This window comes from Microcebus murinus, chromosome 21 (assembly GCF_040939455.1).
Source record: "Microcebus murinus isolate Inina chromosome 21, M.murinus_Inina_mat1.0, whole genome shotgun sequence".
Lineage (NCBI taxonomy): Eukaryota > Metazoa > Chordata > Mammalia > Primates > Cheirogaleidae > Microcebus > Microcebus murinus.
Window position 1 is genome coordinate 13250280 of NC_134124.1, and position 23887 is coordinate 13274166.

The 23887-nt window shown below is 39.6% G+C and overlaps 1 protein-coding gene across 14 annotated transcripts in view; it reads right to left on the minus strand.

Annotated features, from left to right (window-relative positions):
- Window positions 1-23887, minus strand: part of PPP2R2B (protein phosphatase 2 regulatory subunit Bbeta) — a 400010-nt gene that overhangs the window by 88860 nt on the left and 287263 nt on the right. For 13 of the 14 annotated variants that reach the window (XM_075996178.1, XM_075996177.1, XM_075996180.1 and 10 more), the window contains 2 exons: window positions 7879-7976; window positions 4807-4972 (listed from right to left, as the gene is read on the minus strand). In XM_075996178.1, coding sequence (XP_075852293.1) covers window positions 4807-4972; window positions 7879-7976 — 264 coding nt within the window. The remainder of the gene's footprint in view (window positions 1-4806; window positions 4973-7878; window positions 7977-23887) is intronic. The other variant, XM_075996189.1, reaches the window with a different exon arrangement.

Below are 23887 nucleotides of genomic sequence, written 5' to 3' on the forward strand. Positions count from 1 at the left end.
TCTCCTGCTGTATTTTTCTTCACAGTACTTTTCACTACCCAACCATTAGTTGGTTATTTATTTGTTATTTGTCTCTCACTAGAATGTGAACTTGCTGAAGGCAGGGATTCTGTCTTGTTCATCACTAGACCCCCAGCACCTAGAGCAGTGCCTGGGACACAATGGCTGTTCGATCAGCATTGGTTGGATGAAGGATCGAATCTCACCTACACGGTGCCTATTTTATTTCTAGCAATATTCAGTGAAGCAAACTGGTGAGAACATGAATCAAAACGATACTCCTTTCTCTTTGTCGTCTCTGTGGCATCTCCAGCTGGAAGCTACCTTTCTCACCTTTGTATTGTCCCAGCACTTTATACCGCTTGATGACACCTGTCATTTTCCATAGTGTTAGGTGAGAGCTTCCATGCCTACAGGGGCCGGGCAGGCCAGGGGCACAAAGGAAATAGGTGGGGGGATCTGGGGAGCTGGAGACAGCACACCCCGCCTGCAGGTTTTCAATTCCATTTTCCATGGAAACATGTTTGGGCCAAACAGATCATGTCTGTGGCTTGCCTGCCTTTGTAAGTTCTCCTTATCAGATGTGCTTCTCTGTTGGAAGTTGCCTTCTCTGTGTCTTCCTCCGTCCTGCACAAGGTAGGCTTAAAAATCAGACAAACTTGAGTCCAATACCTGCTCTAATTCCAGCCAGCCATGTGGCCAATGGCTGGGATTCCCATGTAGCAGGTGCATGACTAGTTTTCTTGAGTAACAAACAAATAGGATTGCCAGATTGAGCAGAAAAAAAGTGCAGAACACGCAATTAAATTTGAATTTTAGATAAACAATAAATCATTTCTTAGTGTAAGTCTATCCCACATAGCTCAACCTTACAAATAAAAACACTGCACATTTTTTTGTGCCTCCGTTTCCTGATTCGTAAACTGGGAAAAATAGCGTCTTCCTCATGGGGCTTTTACAAGGATTAAATGAATCACAGCATGTAGAGTGTTTAACTCAGTATAAGGCTCCTAATGATGGTCCACAAATGGCAGTTTTTATTAGAATTAGCGAACTGGGCAGCTATTCTAAATAACATGTTGCTTTGGCAACTTTAGCTTTATCCCATGAAGATGTCTGCACATCCTATTTCTTCTCTGTAATACTGTCAGCAGAGAAAGGCTGCCCCTCCACCCTGTCTTTATTAGGGTGTTTTTTTTCTTTTCGCCCTTTCATCTCATGCCTCCATTTCTCATCACCTGGCTCCCTGCCTCCACCTCCTACCAAGTCTCACTCCTTTGGGGGGGGGGGTGGATCTTATCTGTAAGCAAGACGTGTGGGTCACAGTGCTGCTCCCCTCACAGTTGGCAGAAGCAAATGCCTTGTTCCCAGAGGCAGTAACATGCCACATTATGAAGTGGGCTTTCAGTAGCAAGGTGGCTACTTGAACAGGTAAGTGTCCCTGTGTTCTCGTATTTGGCAATCACTCGGGCTGGTCATGCCTGCTGGCCTGCCCAGCAAGGCTGCTAAGTGTGTGATTTGTGCACTCTGAACTGTAATTCGCCAGTAATTGTTATATTGTTCTTATGGTGAATGATACATTGCTATAAAGAAAATGGAGAAATCATGAGTGTAACATAAAGAATCAAAATCACCTATCATCTCTCTAGTTAGGGACAATTACTGTTAACATTTTGCATACATCTTTGCAATTTTTTCTTTATGCAATTTTTTTGGGGACTACTAACCTGTAATAATATCGCACATACAGATTTTCTATTCTCTCATTTAATTTCCTTTTTTAAAATTAGACATGTGGCCCATGTCATTGTAAGTTAAAAAATCATAAAGGTAAAAAAATTAAAAATCTCCCTTAATTGCACTAGACAGAGATAACTATTATGAAAATTTTGTGTATATTCTTTCACTGTATTTGCATATCCAATTATGTAGCTATTTTAATAAACAAAATGTTATAGTTTATAATATGCATTTTGTCTAATCTACCTGTATCAAGATCTATTCCTATAAACATGTTTATAGGCATATTATAAATTATATATACTATATTATTATATATAAAACTTATTAGTTATGAAAGTTTGTTAACTAAAAGTCTAATAGTAGGAAACTTACTAGTAAACTATAAGAATCATACAAAAGAATACTATGTAGTCATCAAAAATATTATGGTATTTTAGAAGACTATTTAACAATTAGGATAATATTCCTGTTATTAATTGTTCTATTAAATAAAAAATCTGGTAACAAAATAGTTTGTAGAATATACCACATTTGTCTTAAGAAACAAACATACCTCTCCTAGCTTTTTTTCTTTAAAAGACATTAACAGTGGTTCTCTCAGGATGGGAACAATATTATTATTTTCATTTTGTTTTTATGTATTAAAATTTTTTTTTACAATATACTACTTTTATAGTAAAAACCAAAACCAACCAACCAACCAAATTCAGTATACACCCAACTCTCATCATAGGTATTAAGGCAAAAGTAGAAAACTGGGTAAAGCCATGTGTTTTCATATGGCAAATAATTTGAAGGTCTAGATTCATAATTGAATGCTGGTTTTATTTTTCATTAAAAATTATAAAGTTTCTAGCAGAAAGTAAAAATTGTTCCCAACTATAATGAGATAAGCACATTTTTTTTTTTTTTCAAAGATAATTGATGGTGAATTCAATCCAATTCCCTATGGTTGGGTTGCCTGGAGTCATTCTTGACTTTATTATCACACAGTTTTTCTTGACTCAGTATGTTGAAGCTTTGTGGATAAAAAAGTTGAAGGAACATGTGACTGTTACTATGAATAATGACTTTTTCTTTCTCCTGGCTGGTTCTCTGAGTAGGTTTATCATCACTTGTGGCAGCTTTTAAACACAATTTTATCATCTGTCTTCATTTTCTCTTTTGTACAATCATTCCAATTGTCTTCCATTAATTTTTGCATGTTAACCTATTTGGCCTAAGGGGGATTCGCAACTTCAATATTAGTATAAAAAAAAAGTCACATAAGAACATGGGAATTTTTCTTATAAGAATCACTTTGAGATGCTGTTGGCATATTGAAATAGCATCCCAAATGGGAAGATAATATCCTTGTTAATCAAAAAACTATCTAAAAACTCAATTAAGAGAACATTATGCTATATAATTAATCTTCATTGCATTTCTCTGACTTCTTTCCCATCCCCCCCAAAGTAGTAAGTCCTTGGATTTCATTGCAATAATCAATAGGCTAAATTTCATGGTATAAAGTAAGTTCGCTATAGAAGATAATTCAATGCTTTTCCTCTGCCTGAAGTAATTAAGTCAAAATCACCAGAAGTTTCTTTTATTCTGAGTAGTGTTGACTCTGAGGAGACCGTTAGTGAAACTTAAACAGGAAAATTAAAATGGAAGAAACTGAAACAAATTCATGTGGTTTGGCTTCCAAGAAATCATGGTTGCAAAAAAGTAAACAGAACAATAAATATAGTTATGAGAAAGAAGCAAATTACTTGGAATCTGGAAAAACAGATGAGTGGAGATCTGGTCATGTTAAGATGAGAGATGCTTAGATAATCCTAAACTGGCTGTTTCAAAATTGTCATTTTTTTTTAAATAACAGATTTGTACACTGGCTTTATATTTGAGGGATTTGGGGTTCATATGCATTAAAAAACTTTTCTCTTTTTTTTCATAAAATAAAAGGCTCATTGTAAAAGCTTAGAAAATTAAAATGATAAAAGGAACACATTTACAAGCCAGCTATAATGCATCATCAAAAATTAAACTTGATGAACCTTATGGTGTCTTTCCTTCTAGTCTTTAAAAATATTCACGTATGTTTGATCACATTATATACACTGAGTTTTTTTCACTTGACCTATGAGCATTTTCCCTTTTTTTAAAAAAAATGCTGGGTGTAGGTAAATAGTAAGAAGCAAATTCCTTGCTTCTTGGTTTATATTTAAATGTATACTACTCCTAGACTCACAAACAAGATGAAATGAATCACTCTCCAACTTGTTTGATTTGGAGAGGGTGTTTGATTTTTATATACTAATCCTCTTAATTGTCAGGTTATTTAATTAGCACTCTTCAGTATATGACTTTATTCCAAATTGTTTTGAGTATAGATAGCTTCTTTTGGTGTGGGTTTAAGAACCTGAAGGGTAGGTAATTCCACTATAGAAAGATTTATCCAGTGAATATGGAAATTGTCTATTTAACCCCCCAAATCCTCTCTCTCTGACCTATTTATATCAACTCCTCCTTATCCAACAAATGATGTGAGAAGGGTATGGAGAAAGAAACCATTTCTTGATCAGTTCTTCGATAAGGTCCCTATCCCTTCTTGATTTGCGCTCCTATCTTAGAACTTCATTTTGCCAGAGAGACACACAGCTTTACAGACCCTAAAATATATTCAGGGATTAATAACTTCTATTCAATATGCCAAACTCACAGAGACAGCATGTTGAGTTTCCTGAAATGTATTTCCAGAATAACATCCAGTGAATCTTAAGACAGGAAGTCACATTCCAAAAACACCTGCAAATAATCTGCATTAGTTGAAAACTGCAGATAACTGGTCTCACAGAACTGGGTCATAAATTTGATATTTTTAAAAAGCAAGAGTTACTATTTACTGAGGGACTGCTCTGTGTGTACCAGGCACTTCGCTAAAGCACCTTGCAAGTGTTTCTAAGTTTTTCAATAGCCCACAAGGTACAAAGGAAAACTGAGGCCAAGAGAGATTGAAATATATAGTTTGGCTGATTATATTTCTGAAAACACCGAATAGGAAAAGCCACCTCCACGTACCATTAGTAGACAGAAGAAAGTAAGCTGCGTTCTGCTGAGGGAGCCATCTTATTTTATTGATTTTTTCTTCTATTTCTAAACTCTTCAGGTAATCGAACTCGGGTTCATGGCTCTGGAATGTGCTGTAAACATTGTATTCACCCCTACGATGAACCTGATTTTTACTCTGTAGGAAGGGAAAAAAAAAATGCATGAAAGATTAAATCACAGAATCCAACTCTAAACTCACTAGTTCCTTTTTTTTTTGAGCAGAGTCTTAGGGGTGGGATGAAGACAGGACCATGACAGCCACATGTCTACCTTAGCTCAGTGGCCTCCAAAGCGTTTCATCATGCACCACTGTTGGTCAATACTGGCACCTTTACTATATATATATGTGTGTGTGTGTGTGTGTGTGTATCTTTATAAATTATTATATGAACTGCACACTATATGGTATATATCATAACATATACATAGAAATAGAAATTACAATAGGACAAGATTTAAATATCAATATAAATAGAAGTTCTAATATTTTCTCTTTGCATCCTAATAGACACTGCAGATGCTATTTGGAATGAGCCATCCCACAGTGGCATCCATAAATACGTGTATATCAATTTGCCCTTACAAAGAGTATAAATTTGTAGCATCTGCAACTTTCACTGGCCTTTGAAGATCTCATCAGATCCTCACAGAATGAATCTCTGAGAGGCTGGCAGGGCAAGGAAAATGGACAAAGGAGGCTCAGAGATGCTAAATGACTCCTTCAAGCCACACAGCTCACGGGGAGCAGATTTGGGCATCAGACACCCCCCTCCCCTTTATTTCTTGCAACATGAACAACAAAGCAGACAGGAGCTGGGAGAGGCCACGTGCATTGTTAAGCGAATGGTACTTTACCCTCTGGCTTTCTCCTAGCACTGATTATGCAAAAAAAGCAAACAGCAGGAACTAAATAAATGAAGAGAGCATGAAACAGAAGGGCAGAGGTCTTCAGAAAGGGACAAGAGAAAGAAAAAAAGGGCAAGAGGAAAAAAAAGAGGCTGAAAATGAAAAAGGGTCAGGAAGTTTTTATTGCAGCGATTTTAAGTCCTTATTATTATACTAAAAGAGCTTCAAGATTTGGGGTTTGGAAAACTGCGCTCAAAAAGTCAAATCTAGGTCCTATTGCTCATTTGTTATAAAAGCTTGGCTCTTCATAAAAGGCTCAATTTAAAAATTTATATTGCTAGGTAGATAGAGAATATCCAAACCCCAATCTCTACTTACTGACAGGTGATCGAGCTGGACCCCAGGTGTGAAGGGTATTGGCGCAGCCTCTCTGGGGGTGGGTCTCCTGAGAACTCACTCATGAAATTCACCCACAGGAGTCCAAGGCAGGCGGACCCTCCCTTGATGACGTTGCATGGCTTTGTTTCTTAGGTTTAGTGCTCATTTTAATCCCAATACTTGCCACAAAGCTAAGCACTTAACTGCATGATCTTTAACCTCATCGACATTTATTTTTTATCGAACTAAACCAGCCTGCTTTGGAAAATGTGTCCCCCATCATTCTACTAATGATTCAGGCTTCCCAAATATTTCAGTAAATTAAAATAGGTGAAACCTATAAATAGCTCATGGAAAATGTGGAACAGAGTATTATTGGCACCATGCTGCCTTGGGTGATTTATGCTAAATATCTCCTCCGGTTCTTTAACATCACTGTGAACCTAATTGGGCTTTGAAAGAAACCAGAGGAGGTGGTTTAAAAATCACTTTTCAAAGGACTTTAAATGCTGGCATACTTGGTACTATGCTGCTTATTTGCAGAGAGAGCCAGTCCACCTTAACAATAAATTTATAAGAGTGTTGATTTGCTACCATCCAAATCAGACTGTCAAGTGTGTGTAGTATGTGCCAGACCAATTAGCACCAGGCAGCTCTGGAAAAGCAGGAAAAATTCCAGGTCACGAAGAGCTATTAGTTCCTACTTGCCAAGCACATTTTCGTATTTCCAGGGCCAATGGCATACGCTGGGTGCCTGATTTAATGCTGAACACTTGAATTTATACAGAACCCCGAGGGATTAGGATGCCCTTATAGAAATTAATTGCAAATAATGTGCAATTACCAAATATATCACCTCTAAATGAGGCTTTTCTTTTTTAAGGGGAGGTGTCATGCAAATGGCTTGGAGGCACAAAGCAGGCTTGAAATTGCTAGGGAAGTCTCTTGTGAAACCTTCCTCTTATGCTGGGCCTCCCTCACGCTGCCTGAATGCTGGGTGAATCTCAGAGGCAGGCAGCGGCAGATGGGGGGAGTTACTAGAACAGAATGGCCTGCTGGAAGCCCCCAGACCATGCCAGGGGAGGCCAAGCAAATCAAATGGGGCCATAATTCCATTCTGACAAAATAGACTCAGATACCAAAAAACTCAATTTATATGAAAAAGAGAAACAATTCCTAGTGGAACCCAAGTCTCAGGAAGAAATGGGCTTTTTGAGATGCACTGGAAGTTCGAACTCCTCCTCAGAAACAGTCCTGCATGCAGCAATCAGCTCCAGGGACCCTCGTTGTCACCTACGGTAATGTGTGTGTCATATGCTTTTGCTTGGATGTCAGTTTGTAGAATTTCATTCCCTCTGGTAGGGCGGGCTATCATCATTTTCTTCTCTACTGACCCAAGTTGTCCCTCTTCACATCTGTTGACAAATCACAGCTATTTTTTTTTTCTCCTACATATTCTGGCAGCCCCTGAAATCAAGGGAGCCTGAATTTCAATAGCCCTAGGACAAATCTCACCCAGAAAGGAGGAGTTGGGCTCCATGAGCACCCACGGAATTTTGCAGGCCAGACCAGCAGTGAGGTCGTTTTGAATGTGCAATATCCAGGCTTAGAAAGATAAGGCCATACCCAGAATGGCTCTCTTTTAAGGCGCTTTTATGAGTCTGAATGTGGAACTGTTGCTGTTAATGACTTTTTGGCAGTTTTTAGTCTGTGAGCAAAGCGTCAAGGTGGAAGGGCGACATGTGAGGATTAAGGAACAGGAGGAGGCCTCCTTTAAAAAGAGAAGAAAATGGGCATTTTGCATTCACCGCCACTTACCTCCTGCTCTCGTTGAAATATTACAACCCGACCCCCCTTGTCCCCTGTCGCTAGTAATTCTCCCGTGTGGTTGAATTCTACCGTAGAGATAATGTCAGCTGCAAAGAAGAAGACAAAGGCAATTTAAGTAACTGCACACTTACTTTGAAAGGATAGATAATAGACATACTTTTCTGTGCATTTAAGGGCTTAGGGCTCTGTCTCTGCAGTGGAATTTACAAGGATTTTATGTTCTGTGTTAAATGCCACTAGAAGGGGGACCTGGGAAAGTAAATTTCCTAGATGCCCACAGTGCCCTGTGGTCTCTGCGAACATCTGCAGAGGACAAAAGGGAAAAGCACGTTCAGACCCTTTTGTTTTGGTAAGAGGAAATAAATTTCTTCATGGCAATTTCCTTTGATAATTTCTACCAACCACAGACCTTTCACCCACTCATGGCCTTTCCACTAAGGAATTTCCCCAAGCAGGGTTCAGTGTGGCTATTCGAATTCGGGCTGATGAAGCTGGGTTAGCACGCTTGATGCTCAGACGTTGAAAACGGAGGAACGGTAGCACAAAGAAGTCACTGGGAAAACTCCGCCAGTCAAATGTTCAAGGGAGGATCCCACAAACGCTCAGCTTGGCCCATGATCTGCCCATTTTTGCAAGCCCAACACATCCTTCTAGAAGAGCCCACCTTCTTCCAACCCCAGGAGAAGGGTGCCGAGCAAACAGGGTCACGAGGTCAGGAGGGTAAGAGCAATTTGTACTGCGTATTTCTAAGCCAAGAAAACGCACAGGTTCCAGGAACTGAGATCACAGATAATTGCTGAAGGAATGCCAGCCTGCCAACTCTTTCTTCGACGCTGGTTACCCCCAGAGGAACACGGACAGGTAAATTACCTATGATTGGATTTATTAGAGCTATTTTTAGAAAAATGTCAGAGGTTAATTCCCCCACAATTATTCCCCTGCAGGGCTCCAACAATTGCTACCAAGAGTGCAAATGAGTTAAAAAAAAAAAAAAGAGGCAGGGGAATTATGACTATGGCCTTTGACAGAGGAACATTCTAAAGATTATGTCTATGTAAGGAAAGCAAAGGGGAAATAGTGAGGTGGAAAACTAAGGCAATTACCCCTGAGTAATTCAGATCTCAAATCTTACTTTTATATCATCATTTCAGGATTTGCCTTGTATGCCTGATTTATTCAGGTAAGTGGTGTAAAATCCTTCGTTTCACATATAACTGTCCTTTTCCATACATGAAAATGCTCCTAATAGTCATTCTTTGTGCAGAAGTAAAACATAAATAAATAAAAAAGTCAAAAATAAGGCATCAGCCCTAGACACTTTCAAGCTAGGCACATTTAAAAAAATAATTCCCGATTTCCTGTTTTGGCTTCTTAGATGATTGACCCCACAGAGAGCAAATTCAAATCCCTCCAGGGCATTAAGTAACAGATAAAGCTCCTGTCGTCTTTTAAGGGACAAGTGGCTAACTCAGCTTAAGCCAATGGAGACCATGAACTATTGCACATGTTGCTTGATATTCTGATATTTTTAAAGCAACAGCTGAAAAGTAGACTTTCCTGCAAAAATCTCTTCAATTTTACATACTGGCAACTAGTAATTTCTTCCATGCCACAAGAATTAAAAAAAATAATCTTATCTGTGGGCTGAATATGGTTTGTGGGTCACCAATTTAGAACTTCTGGTCTGGAGTCTTCATTGGGAAAAGGCTACCCCATTCTATATTGATGAAATAAACCAGAAATCCAGTTCATTTTCTCAGAAAGACCCCTCCAATGAATGCTAACTTAAGGACACACAAAATAAGCTACGTGGTTGCTAAGTTCAGATGTAAGTTCAGAAGGCCCATTTATATATAACAACTGTCAGGGCGTTCCACCAATACCTGCCTGTTTCGCTTATTCCGCTCCTAAATTGAGCCGCTACTAATACTCACAGCTGATGAGGTGATTTGGGGACATACTTCTGATTGGCTGACTACTATGTAAATGAAGTAACTTTTGGGACATGCTTCTGATTGGCTGACTACTATGTAAATGAGGTGACTTTTGGGATATACTTCTGATTGGCTGACTACTATGTAAATGAAGTGACTTTTGGGACATACTTCTGATTGGCTGACTACTATGTAAATGAAGTGACTTTTGGGACATACTTCTGATTGGCTGACTACTATGTAAATGAAGTGACTTTTGGGACATACTTCTGATTGGCTGACTACTATGTAAATGAAGTAACTTTTGGGACATATTTCTGATTGGTTGACTACTATGTAAATGACTTTTGTGAAAACTTGCCATTGGCTAACTGTAACCCCCCAAAAGGTATAAAACTAAAGAAAACGAAAAAGGGGCGTTCAGAGTTTGGTGGCAGATATGCCCCTCTGAGCCCGCCGGCGAAATAAAGCCGATTCTCCAACTCTCCGTGTGCTGCGTGGGTTTTTCTTCAGCCAAGAGCTGCTCACACTTGCCGGAACACAAGTGCCTATGGGCTGAGTAGTAAGAAAGTCCAGCCACATCCCTTCCAGTAAGGGATGCCTCAAGCTGCTCAAGTTAGTTATTTGGTCACTTTTTTCCATTATCGTTTGTGCATCTTAGTTTGCGCAAACCTCAGCTTGCAGTTGCCTCAGAATGCCCGGACTGAAAAGCATCAAGTGTCAGGATACATTTCTAACATTAGTTAAGGCTTCTGGCTTTTCAATGAGTGGTTGGCAAAGGGTTATTCATGAGGCTTCCTGACTTGGGTAGAATCTAAAGTGGGTGTGGCTCTTTTCACTTGTGATCTTTGCTCAGGTATTAAGGAATGAATCAAGGCTCCCAAATTGCTCAAACATACACTTCCCAGAGAGAAAGAACAGTGGGGAGCAATGAGGGGGTGGGGGGAGCCAGGCCTGGGGTTAACAATGCCAGGCTCATGTCCTAGGGCTAAGCTTTTAAGGTTCTGCTTGCATGTAGTTTCTGCCCAGTTTCCTCTGGGCAGCAATGTTAAGGCTGAGCTCTGCAGCTCTGGGTGGGCTGCAGGACCCTCACAATGAGAAACAAAAAATAGGACTTTCCTTTTGGTGAAGCTGTGTATCAGAAGAGAGTTAAATAGATTTTTCCAATGTGAGTCCTTATCTCAGTTGCCAAGAAAATGTCACTCCAAGGGTAAAAAAATAAATAAAAACTTGCTTTCCCAGGGATGACATATACATTGTCCTTCTGCCTAGATTCTGTGAAAATGTCTTCACTTTCCCTGTAAGATCCATACGAGTCACAACAAGGTAGGATTCAAGCTCAAGTCTAAGTCACATGATTTAAGCCAGTACTGCCAGAACTCTGCATTCTGGAATAGTAAGCATAGTCCCAGCTAATAATGATGCTCCCTTTATTTTCCAGCTGTTATCATTCTTCAATGACATGTCTCCCTCAAGAACTTTGCAAGACAAAGCGTGATTGGTATGGCAGGATTCTGAAATTCTTTAGTCCTCTTGCAAAGACCTTACCTTTATTTGAATTCTACCAGCCAGCTGGTCTGTATACAAGCTTGTTTATATCAAGCTATTGTCTACCCCCTGGCATATGCCATGGCAGCTCGAGTTAATACCTGCTTCGAACTTTCCTGTTTCCTGACTCATTTATCATTGCTAAGCCAGTAGGCGTAACTGGAGTGCTGTGCTGCCCCATCCATCTCTGCATATCTTCATCTACGACTGTTTAATAATTGATGCAAAACTCATGAATCACCCTACATTCCAACTTCAAGATACTGAAACTTCTGATACAAACACTTTTGTGTTTGCAACATGCTCTTTGGTAAGGCTGTTTAAACTGGAAAACCCATGCTGCTCGAGACAAAATAACGTTTGTGATATGGAAAGAGGGTGTGATAATAATCACTGTAAGCCAGCAAATTTACAGACAATAATGTGATCTGAAATCATGATCGACAGAAATCAATTCATCAAGTGCAACATGGCTTTCCCCTTTAAATTATGATTTTATATGATGACTCTTTTTTTTTTTTTACTGATAATTGCTCAGCCTAATCACACTGATGAGCAAGAAACTATAAACTTTAGCATTTTGTTCTTTTCCATATAGATGTAGATAAAGTGCACCTGGACTAAAAAAAAAAACAAAAGCCAAGAACAGTTAGAGAGGTTGAATGTAGTGAAAATGATTTTTGAAACAGACCCTGGGTGGTATGAGGTTCACCCTGCTCCAAACCTATTTGTTCTGATTGAATTTCCACAAGATGGTGGCCTGGTAACCCCATTTCTGGTTCAGTAGGCTCTGTTAAGGCTGACTTTTTCTTCTCAAAAGTCAATCTCAGCAGCCTACAAAAGTTCCAGACTAGTTATTTCATATATAAAGTTTCCATTTGCCTGAATAATAGATATTGACTTAGCAATTAGATTCAGGTGATCGATACCGTGCTGGTCTAGAGTCTACGCCATGTCAGAGGATGGGGTTGAGGCACTGGATTATTAGACAACGTACAGTTCACAAAATTTAGTAGGGTGACTGCTGTGATTGAATGATGACACAGTTTAGACTTAGAGAGTATCTAAGCCCCAAATCTACTGATAGAATCTCTTACTGACCACGTTGCTAACACTGCCCCTGCAGCATCAATCATATGGATAAAAATCAAAGGGTAATGGAATTTGGCCTTCAGCGCCCATTAAATGTTTTATCATTCATCTAAACAGCATTTGATAGATAATAATGTTATATAAAGTCATTTACCCTACTTGTGCCAGCTGACTAGTTCTGCCTACTTAATACTTGGGCTTTATTCCTAATGACGGGGTTGGCTCTAGATAGTTTGGTGCTTCTTCAAGTTAGGACAAGAATGTCAGCAAGGATGGAAAATAAGTTTCACAGAGGATGAGTATGGTAGCATAGAGGTAGTTGCCAGAATGTTTGTGTTGGGAAGGACTTGGGGCGTCACTTCTAGGCTGGGGTGCTGTGATTAATGGGCAATAGGTCTGGCAGCAGTTGGGGGGAGGAAGGATGTGTACCATTTGTCATCTCTGCTAGACTGGCAATGACTTTGTGGATCATTAAACAAACAGGGGATTCTTAAGCATCCCGATGAGAATTAAAATTACTCCTCCCATCTACATAAAACTGTGGTCTTCCTTCCTGGGCCTGGTTCACAGTCCAAAGTCAGTATCCATTTTCTCGATAAGGTTTTCTCTGATAAGTTCTGATACCTAAAATAGTACATTGGAACATATTTTACCAAAATAGGGAGAAAAGTCTGGTTATGGCCAAATAATATAAGCCCAACTTACTACTACTGGGATTATGCCAAAAGGGCCTTGTTGAAATATGTTAATATGTCATCAAATTTTAAAAAGAATCAGTTAATGAAACTATATGCCAAATGACTAAAATTTTGGTAAAGTAGCTTTATTTCAGAATATATCTTTTTCTAACAGGTAAAGCAATATGTATATATACTTATTGAAATTTCTATTAATAACAAGGTAGTGCTTAGAATATAAAGTTAAATTTCCCTTATAATCTGACTCCCCCAGAAATCCTTGTTTTAATTCCTACAAATATTCATACACACACATAGAAAAAAGACTGTCAGGGAGAGTCCAAAATGGCATTGTTTTGGTGTAGGATATATATAATTTTCTTATCGTCCTGTTCTAATTTTTTAGTGTTTTCTTTTTTTTTTTACCATGATCATAAATATTTGAAGAATTTTTAACTTGCAAATAATTTTAGTTGGTTTTCAAACTGAAATGAAAGATTTTATCATTTATCTCAGTGACTTTTAAACTTGATTAAAATTTATTTTTCAATTCACATATAGTAAAATTCACTGTTTTAGAGCATATAGCTCTATGGGTTTTGACAAATGCATACAGATGTATATTCACAACCACCATCATAATATGGAACAGTTCCATCACCCCCTAGAAATTTCCTTTATACTGCACCTTTGTAGAGAACAATTCTTCAAAAAGGAATAAAATGAACTCACAGACATAAGAATGTCTAAGAGTTAAAAATGCTGTGCAAAATACAGAGGCTTAATATTACTGGTTTCTACAGATACGACTCGGCTCGATTTGGAGCCAGTAATCATTATCATATGACATATAGTCAAAGAGTTTGTTTTTAGTTGTTTAAATATTATCATTATTTAGAATTCTGGTGGTTTTTTTTGAGTGGTAGGCAGCTCAAAAAATTCATCAATACACTTCTGTCAACCTGCACCACCAACTAGGTTATACATGAAGTTTTCTACCCTGTCATCTAGCCCTTTGTCTTTAAATGGGACTATGTTTGAATTCTTGATTCAGTTGCATCAACTTCTTGACATTGCTTCTTACATTTATTTAGCTTTGTCTTAATGACAGAAGTAGTAAATATACAGTACTGATTAGTAACAACAAGTAGATCCAATTTTGCTCATCAATTTCAACCTACTGGCAGAAGCCGCCTATTGAGAGAAATTCTGAAGTCCTATCTGGTCTTGGTATGAGTGCTGTGATCAATTAGTCATGTCTGCCATGGGCATGGGCAGGAAAATAGGCAACACATGTACCACATACTTGCTATGCCTGACCTAGTGTGTATAATACATACTTTCTGTCTCATCCAGACTTGTTTCCTCTGTCATCCAACCAGGGTCTGGTATTTGAATACTAAATCCTTTTCCTTTCATTTGAGTATAACTAATTTTGTAAATACTGATTCTATTTTCAACCTGATGCTGGTATTCCTCTCATATGAAAGAATGTATCTAGAATGGTCTAGTAGCACCAGTTCCCACCAAAGATTTCATCACAGTTGCTACTTCCTATTCAACCCTATGTACAGTGTTGGAAAATGGGCACTGTTTAAACATCAGTCTGCCCCTGAAGACCAAGGCCATTAATGGCAGCTAATGTGTTCTGGTAGATACTCTTGGTTGGCTATTCCTATCCAGTGTTTTCTTCCTTGCCTGCCTCTCACCGTTCCACTGTTGAGGCTGGAAAACCCAGACACTTGCTTCTTAGCCTTTCTTGTGGTTAGGATTAACCATGTGACCCAGATCTGGCCAATGAGGCATAGAGGAAAGTCTGCTGGGGGTGGAAGGAGGGCAGGGAGGCAAAGACTCTGGGGAAGATTTTTCTTTCCTGAATAAAAGAAGTGACAGGAAGATTGACTATTCCTTGCTTCCCGTCTTTGTATATGGTTATATGTATTTATGATACATGGAGCTGTGGCAGCTATCATGTGACCATGAGGCAACATGCCTGAGGACTTTAACAGGCTAAAAGGCTGAGTATGACAGCTGGAAAAATGGGACAATGTATTTGATGATACCATGGAGCAACTAAAACCTACCTTAGGACAGCCTATATCTGGGTTGTTAAACAATAGACATTTGTGGTTTAAGTCACTGTTAGATTTTCTGTTACTTCCTTCTAAATGCATACTAATAGACATGTCTTTCCATCTTTGCTTTTCTCATAGCACTTTGCACAGGGCCATATTATTAATGCATGTTGAATTGGAAAAAATGGTGCCTTGTCCTGCAACCTCCTAACACAAACATTCATGTGAACATTTGAATTTCACTCTATCACACAACCAATTTTCCTTCCCACTTGCTTGGTTCCCAGTACTAAGATGGTTTGTGTTTGTTTCCTCCTTCCCCTTCTGTGGAGATGGCGCATTATTTTTCAACCGTTCAAATATGAAAGCAGCTTCCTGGGACAGAATGCCAACCCCAATTTATTCATGGTGTCCACTGTAGAATTATGACTTCAAAGGGACCTAGCCATGTGCTCCTCCTTAGGAGCCAAGCTCTCTCTGCTAATACGCAGGAAGCCCACCATGCTTGCTGAGCTGTGAAAATCCAGATGGTAGGAAGCAGGTGAGTAATGAATGCCATGCTGTTCCCATTAAAATGCACACGGCTTCTTCACGCTGACCAAATCTTCAGCACTAACCGGGTTTGAGACAACTGAGGGACATGTGGGTTGATGAAGATTGTATTTTATTCAAAACAAGTTCCTGCAAGCAACATAGAAGCCTAGAAGAGAGAATTTTCCTGTAGTCGGAACAAAGCTTGCCTAAAGGGCAAAGGAGTCTTAAGAATGATAAGTCTCTAAGAACAGAAAAATCCAGTGGGAAATTGACAGCAGTCCAGACTTGCCTAGATGCCCGTGTGGTTTACAGTGGAATCTGCTGTCAAGGTGTCCACCATCTGTCACCCAATCTTTCAAAAAGCAGAGGAGTAATTAACTGCTCAGGCAATACAAACGCTGTCAATCATTCAGCTCTGTTATCTGCACAACATGGGACATCTATGGCTGCCCCCTCCCTCCACAATGACAAAGCTCTCACATCTGTGGGAGCCCATGGGCAGGCCCTGTGCCACCTAAACACACTTACTACAGAGTCTGGGACATCTTTGGTCAGGAATTTTGCAGTGTTGGATGCTCTGAAGTCAGTAAGACATGGCACCCTCCCTGTGGAAGCTAAATTTCTCCATATTTGAAGGTTGGCTCAAATATCACTTCTTTATGGAGACCTTGCATGACTTCTTTCAAGCCCAAGATAGCTCCCTTTGTTAAGCAGTCTCATTGCTCCCCATACTTTATTTTTGTAAGTTATCACTGTTCATCATTAGCACCTATCACAATGGTACAGGATCATTTAAAATGCCTGTCTCAGTCTCCACGTTGTAAACTCCACAAGGAACTAAACCCTCAGTGCCTACGTGAGTGTCTTAACATGTAACAGATGCTTCTCCATGTTTTTTGTGTAACAGATCACTGAATGAGAGCCAATGAGAGCCAATATCAAAGTGGATCAACATATAGCGAATAGATATCCTTCAACAAAGTATCAACAAACGAAATATTTATACTGAGAAAGCCTAGTATATTCTCAAGGGGTGTGAGGCAAGGGGAAGTTCTTATTTGGAATAGTGAGTGTTTGATGAATTTAGAACCAGACAGACTGACCAGAAAAGAACAGATTTTATCCCAAAAAGACTTTGTAGTACTGGCAGGGATACAGGGTCCTATGACTCAGGAAGAGAAAGCAGATGGGTTAAGAAAGAGATGGGATTAGGATAGCGTGCTATCCTAAGGGGAAGGAGCACAGAGGTGGTAATAAGACCACCAAAGCGGATTTAGATCAACTAAGTCTGAGATGAAAGGACTTTATTTGATGAACACCTGTTATGTGCATGTCACTGGGCTGGGTACCAGGGGTGTACCGTTAATAATAAACAAACCACAACTTGTGCTTGCCCTTGTGGAGCTTTTAGTTTACAGGACTGGGAAGTAGTGGTAGATTAACATATAATAAAAAATGTTGGAGGAGAAGTTATTCAAAGACTCTGATCATGGAGGTCTTTGAGCCTCAGAAGAAGAAGAATCATATATATATATATTTTTGTTGTTGTTGTTGTTGTTTTTTACTTAGAAGTAGGAAGTCCCTATCAGAAGTTAAGGATACACACTCAGATGTATCCCTGCATTCAATAAATCTATTTTTCTAAATGACATATTGAACACTAAATGCATTATGCTCCATGTTAAATTCTAGATGGGCCTAAAGAGATGAAGAATATGGAGAAAAAAATTTGGATTTTTCCTTCTAACAACATGAGATCTCTGTGTCAAAGAAAATAAAGATGCTGCTAGTCATTCACAAGGCATTGTCTTATGATTGCTTTTCCATGGACTTAGCAAAGAACATGGGAAGCAGTAGAACCAAGTATGGCAATTACAATTCTATAAATCACTTAGTATTTCTCTTCCCTCCTCCCCTGCTCTATTTCTGGCCAGGAGTTGTGGTGATTTGAAGAGTATTATAAAATATTACTCTCTTTTGGATCAAATGCATATTTTAAAGCACTGAATTTTCTGGACACCCAGTAGGTAAACAGTAAAAGACAGAATGAACAAAGTCGTGTTAATTTTCATCAGCAGTAGGACCCAATCTTTTAATAAATATTTATCATGATAAAGGCACTATAGTATATACCTACTGCTTTTTTTCTATCCACTGACAATTGGATTTTGAAAATCTACTGTATTATATTTGACTTCATGGTCATGTAGTTTAGATAACGATGAACAATATTAAATGTAGAAAAATCATGAAAGACTCAATTTTGATAGATTCATTCACGGATCCATTTATTCACCCAATGAATATACACTAAGCACACCAATTATGTGTCAAGTACTAATTCCAGGTGTTGGAGATATATCAATTAAAAAAATAGATAAAATATCTGTCCTCATGGAACTTATGTTCTACCTGTACAGAGAGGATGATAATCAATGAACACAATAGATTACATTGTATGTTATGTACTGTGGGAAACAATAGGGCTGAGTGAGAGATTAACGGTGCTGCAGCGTAAACAGGGTGGCTGAGACAGGCTTCCCTGAGCAGACCTGAAGGAGGTGAGAGAGTTCACTGTACAGGTGTCTGTAGGAAGAATGTTCTAGACAGAGGGAAGAGGCATTAGAACGTCCCTAAGAGGGAAACATGCAGATCAGTGTGGCTAGGGCAGAGCAAACCAGGAGAAAGCCAGGCAGGAGGAATGAGGGGTACAGGTCCTGTAGAGTCTTGTAGGTTACAGCAAGCACTTTGGCTTTTCCTAAAAGTGAAACAGGCACAACAAGAATGTGAATGTACTTAATGCGGCCAAACTGTGCACTTAAAAATGGTTAAAATGGTAAAGTTTATGTTATGTACATTTTGCCACAGTAAAAAAAAAAAAAGAAATGGACAGGTGTTAGAGGGTGTTAAACAGAGGAGTGATATGTTTCATGAAGAATCATTTCAGCCGCAGTGCTGAGAACAGGCTGCAGAGGGCCGAGGTGCAGGCAGGGATGTACGACTGGATTAATACGATCCAGGTCAGACCGAGGCGTTGGCTGTGGAGGTGGAGAGAAATGGCCACATTTTTGGATACATATGGAAGGCCAGCTTGTCAGGATGTGCTGATTTTCAGTATATTAAATGGTTTGGGGGGGGTGGGAAACAGAGGAATCAAGGGTGATCCCAAGGATCTTGCTCTCAGCAACTGGCATGTTGGAGTCACCATCACTGAGACTGGGAATTTTGTACAGGGAAGCAGGCTTTTTTGGGTGGACCTGTTTACGCGCTGAACAGATGTTTTGTTTTATGCATGTGACATGTGAGAGGTTGATAAGGAGAGATGTTGAGTAGATAATTGGAAATAACAGTCTGGAGTTCAGGGCAGGGGACCAAGGGGGCGATATAAATTTTAGAGTTATTGGCATTCGGATGGTATGTAAAGCCACAGGACTGGATGAGATTGCAGGGAGTGAGCGTATGAAAAGAAAAGAGGAGGGACAAGTGCTGAACCTTGGGGCACTCCAAGATTTAAAATTTGAGGGAAGAAGAGAAGCCAGGAAAAAAAAAAAAAACCAAAGAAGGAACAACCAGTGAGTGAGACAGTAGGAAAAATCAAGAAAGCTCAGTGTTTTGGGTGCCAAGTGAAGTGCAGAAGAGGGACCAGTCGCACAAAAAGCTGTTGCTAGGCAACGTAAAAGGTTAGAGTCAACCTTCGGATTTGGCACTGTGGAGGGCACTTTTGGCTTTGACAAGTATAGGTTCCGTGGAGCCGTGGGAGTGAAACGTAACTGGAGGGGGTTTCAGAGAGAATGGGAGGAGAGAGCAAGATAGGACGACTGTGTGCAACTCCTTCAAGGAGTTTTTCTGCAAAGAGTAGAAAAGCAATGAGATGGAAGACAGTAAGGAAAAATAGGGTCAAGAGAGCGTTTTTGTGACATCACAGAAATAGCAGCAAGCTTATGTGCTGATGAGAAAGCCACAACAGCCAGGAAAAAAATTAACGGTGAGGAAGAAAGAGGGTGGAATTGCTGAATGAATAAACGAGTGAGTGAACAAACCAGGACTGGTCACCACTCACAGTTGAAATAAAATCTGTACAGGCTCAATTCCCACCCACAGCCAAAAGATAGACAAGTAAGAAAAATGCTACTGAAACCCTGTCTTCATATAAGGTTTCAGAGGATTCTTGAAACATTTAGTATTGCAAGAGTTTCTCCACACACCAGCGTTTCAGAGATCCATGTGATTGTTATGAATGAAAGACTTCCTTTCCCTCCTCCCTTCTCCTGCTCTTTCTCCTTTCTCCCTCCCCTTCTCTCTTTTCTGCTTTCTACGCACCCACCTTCCTTTTCCTTTTGAAGCTGAGAGCAGAAAGGACCCTGTTCCTCTAGCTGCCTCCTATCTGCCTAGGAGGTATAAGGCTGCACACCTGTATACACTCCCAAGTGCTGAGCAATGTACGACAAGATCACTTCCACATGGGTAGCCTGACCTTCTTATGACCTTTCTTAACTTTCACCAGTGTTCCTAATATCTTATAAAATCAGTCTGGCGGAGGGGAAGAAAAAACCCCACACACTCATCCTTTCCCTGTGGAAGATTTATAGACACTTTGTAGATGGCCAGACTCAGGTGACAGTGCCAGGAACTTTCCAAGTGATTTGTAGATCTTCCTTCCAGGAAGTCAGTCTTTAATGGAAAACTCTTCCAGCCACACATTCCCTTGCTGAGCTATGACCACAGGGAGAGGTTTGCAGCTGTCACGAAGACTACTCACTGAAATGAACTAGCTATTGACTTGGCCTCGAGACATTTCGGTCTAAGAAAAACACCAGCACTGCACGGTTTAGAAGAGCACAGGTTTTCTTGGAAACCACCATTTATTTAGTTGGCCTACTGCATGCCAGGCATAGTCCTAAGACCCTCTCTCTACACTCTCTTCCTCAATTATATATCATCACCCTCATTTATTGAAATACCTACTTTGGCCAAAATCTGTGCTTTGTGTTTTACATTATATCACTTCCTTGCCACTCAAACTCCATGATTTTAGTATCTTCTTCCATTTTTCGGATGGGGAAATGGTGGCCCAGGGAGGTTAAATAACTTGCCCACGTTTGGAAGACTAATAGTAGACCTGGGATTTGAACCCAAGTCTAGTTCCAAAGCTTGTGTTCATGACCTGCCCTCCTATGCGCTGCTGCTTTCCCTTCCATCTTCTATTGCCTCTTGTTCCTTTGTCACATTTGTTCAATCTTTTTTTTTTTTTTTTATCCTTTATCTTTCACTAAGAGTTATAGATTTTACTTCTTAGCACAGCAGACTTTATCTTCTGGGCTCGACCTTAACTTTTCTGTCCTTGCCACACATCTTACACTTTTGCAAAGTTTAACTCTTTGGACTCCCCCTAGGCAAATGAGGTCTTTGCTGACCAACTCTCATACCATTTTGTTTACCTGAGATATTCTTGCCATTACTTGTGGCTGCTCATGTCTCGCTGTCCTAGATAGTATGTCCCTCAGCGGCAGGATCTTACCCACTCTTATAATCTGCACACCTACCATAGGGACCAGCATCTACAAGGTTTGCAAAAAATACCTGTTGACCGGCTCAATGAAAAAACATGAATACATGAAACCTTCAAGGCCAGCTCAAATACCACCTATTCCACAAAGCTTTCCTAAGCTTCTAACTAGAATATTCCTTCCTCCTCACAACTCCTGGAACTCTTTGTACTTTTCACATGCTATCCATGACATTCTCATTTGCATGTGTGCTTATTCTATTTTCCCTATTGAAATCCATTTCATTAAGGGCAGAGTTCCTATTTTACTCATCTTTGACTCTATCAGGCACAATTGATGTGTGATGAATAAAGGAATATAAAATCAGAACCATTCTCTAATGATAAAATTTACTCTAGTTCTTGACCTTGTTTAGGAGATCTTAGGAGAACTCCTTGGGGATCTAATAAAAAAAGCTCTAATTCCTTTCTCCACAAAATGCATGTTTGAAAAATTCTGCATCCTATTTTTAGGGGACTTCTGGACCCCAACTAAAGATTCTGAACTCTAGTAGGATCTGAGTCCATCCTTCAATACCATCCCTGCCTCAGACCTTTGCACAATTCTTCAATCTGGAATTTAGTCTCTTAAAATTTATCCTATTTTCCCCTCCCTTTCAAGAGCCAGTTGAATATTAGTCTCTTCCAGAAAGCAAGTAAGAATAGTTTCCATTTAAAACTTCACTAACCTATCCAGCATCCTTTTACAGGGCACAGCTCATTTATATTGGATTATGGCACAAATTTTGATAAATGGCTTAAATATAGTGTGTGTATGTTTGTCTCAACTAGATTATAAGTTCCCTGAAGACAGAATCATATTTATTTCTTTAATAGCCAGCATCTCTCTCAGTACGGAGGATCTCATTCTGTGAATAGCAAAAATGATGCAAATGGTTCACAACTGGAGATTTAGGATTCTCATGAGGATGAGTGATTGTTGGCCCATGTAATGCACATGACAGCTCTCCTCTAAACTTAAAGTCACACATACAACATTTTTGTCTACAGCTTCAGACCCCTCTGAAATAAAGCCAGTAACTTACTAAATCAAGTACCAAGGCCATTTTCAGAAGCGCTTCCTCCAAGCATAGCAAATGAGAGAGGAGTGGAAATCAGATATTTTCTTATCTCCAAGGACTCTACTTTTGGGGAACATTTTAAGTTCTGTTTCTGACAACCTAAGTTATTGCCTTTGGAGAATATGGTAAAGCTCAGGGCTTGAAAAAGCCAATAACTATTAAATGTAGTCACAAAATTCCTTTCTCTCCAATACACATCATAGTGGGTTCTGAGCCTTAACTGTGATTCATTGTTTTCTGCACAGTTCTTGGGAAGAAATAATATGTCAATATCTTATCAGGCAATAGAAGGAATCAAACCATTGAAAAGGTAAAAACACTGGCCACGATCTCAAGTATACCTGCTGCTTCTTCAACTGAATGTAAATCAACAGTAAAGTATTCCAGGAGTCCTCTGGGAGGAAATTTGGGGTAACACAACCTTTTGATCATTTATCACTAAGAAAACTTTGTGAACTGGCGCGTTCCTCCCTCTCAAACCTCATCTTTAAACCATCTCTCCACCTTCCTTTCTCACTATGTACCAGCCCCTCTTTTGCTTTCAGGATCTCATCAATGCCCTGCTCCCTACCACTCTGAGGCCTTCAAACATGCTGCTCTCTTTCTGCTGAACTACTCCCTTTTCCTTGGCTAATATCTCTTCATTTTTAAAAATTTCAGCTTAAATGCACTCCCCAAGAGTGGCATTTTTCTAACAGCCCATTTAAAAAATCTCCACGTTGCTCTACAGCATCCTATTCTTTTCCTTTAAAGCATCTACCAGAATTCATCACAAATGTTTGTTAGTGTCTGTCTCCCCTGTAAGACTGTCTAATGCACCACGCCAGGGACAATAGCTGATGTTTTTCACCACAGTAGTCGTAGCCCCTTGCCCAATGTTTGACACATACCAGACAGACACGTAATCAATGTTCAATGAAAGTACAGTTTTCTAGAATATTTTTTAATAGTTGTTGCCTGATCACTTGGGTTCATATCGTACAATACTGTTCTTACACACACACACACACACACACACACACACGCACACACTCATACATTTAGTTTTCAGTTGAGTTGGGTGTAGCCGACCTATGGCATCATGAAAATATGAAAACCAATTAAATCTACATTTGCCTCATTCTTCTTAAGAAGGTCTACTCTTAGCTAATCATGTATACACAAAAACTCATGCATTGTAATATGTACACACACCCTTCTGATACTTAAATTCTAGCCCTCATCTAAACCCGTCTCCACCCTTTCAATTTTGAGGAAGAAAGGCAACAGAATGCCAGAGACTGGGTGGGAAGGATCTTTCTATGCCAAGAAGTCTGACCCAGTGAACTATTTCAGTCAAATACGCAGTTTGAATTGGAATGCTTGATTGCTGAGAAGGGATTTCTGGATTAGACAGTTCATTAGAGGCTGAACCAGCTTCTAGGGTCTGTTGGTCTTCTCTGCATGCCTGGAATTAGCAAAATGACGCAGTGAAGGCCGCCTGAGTGACAGGTGCCAGTGAGTCACATGT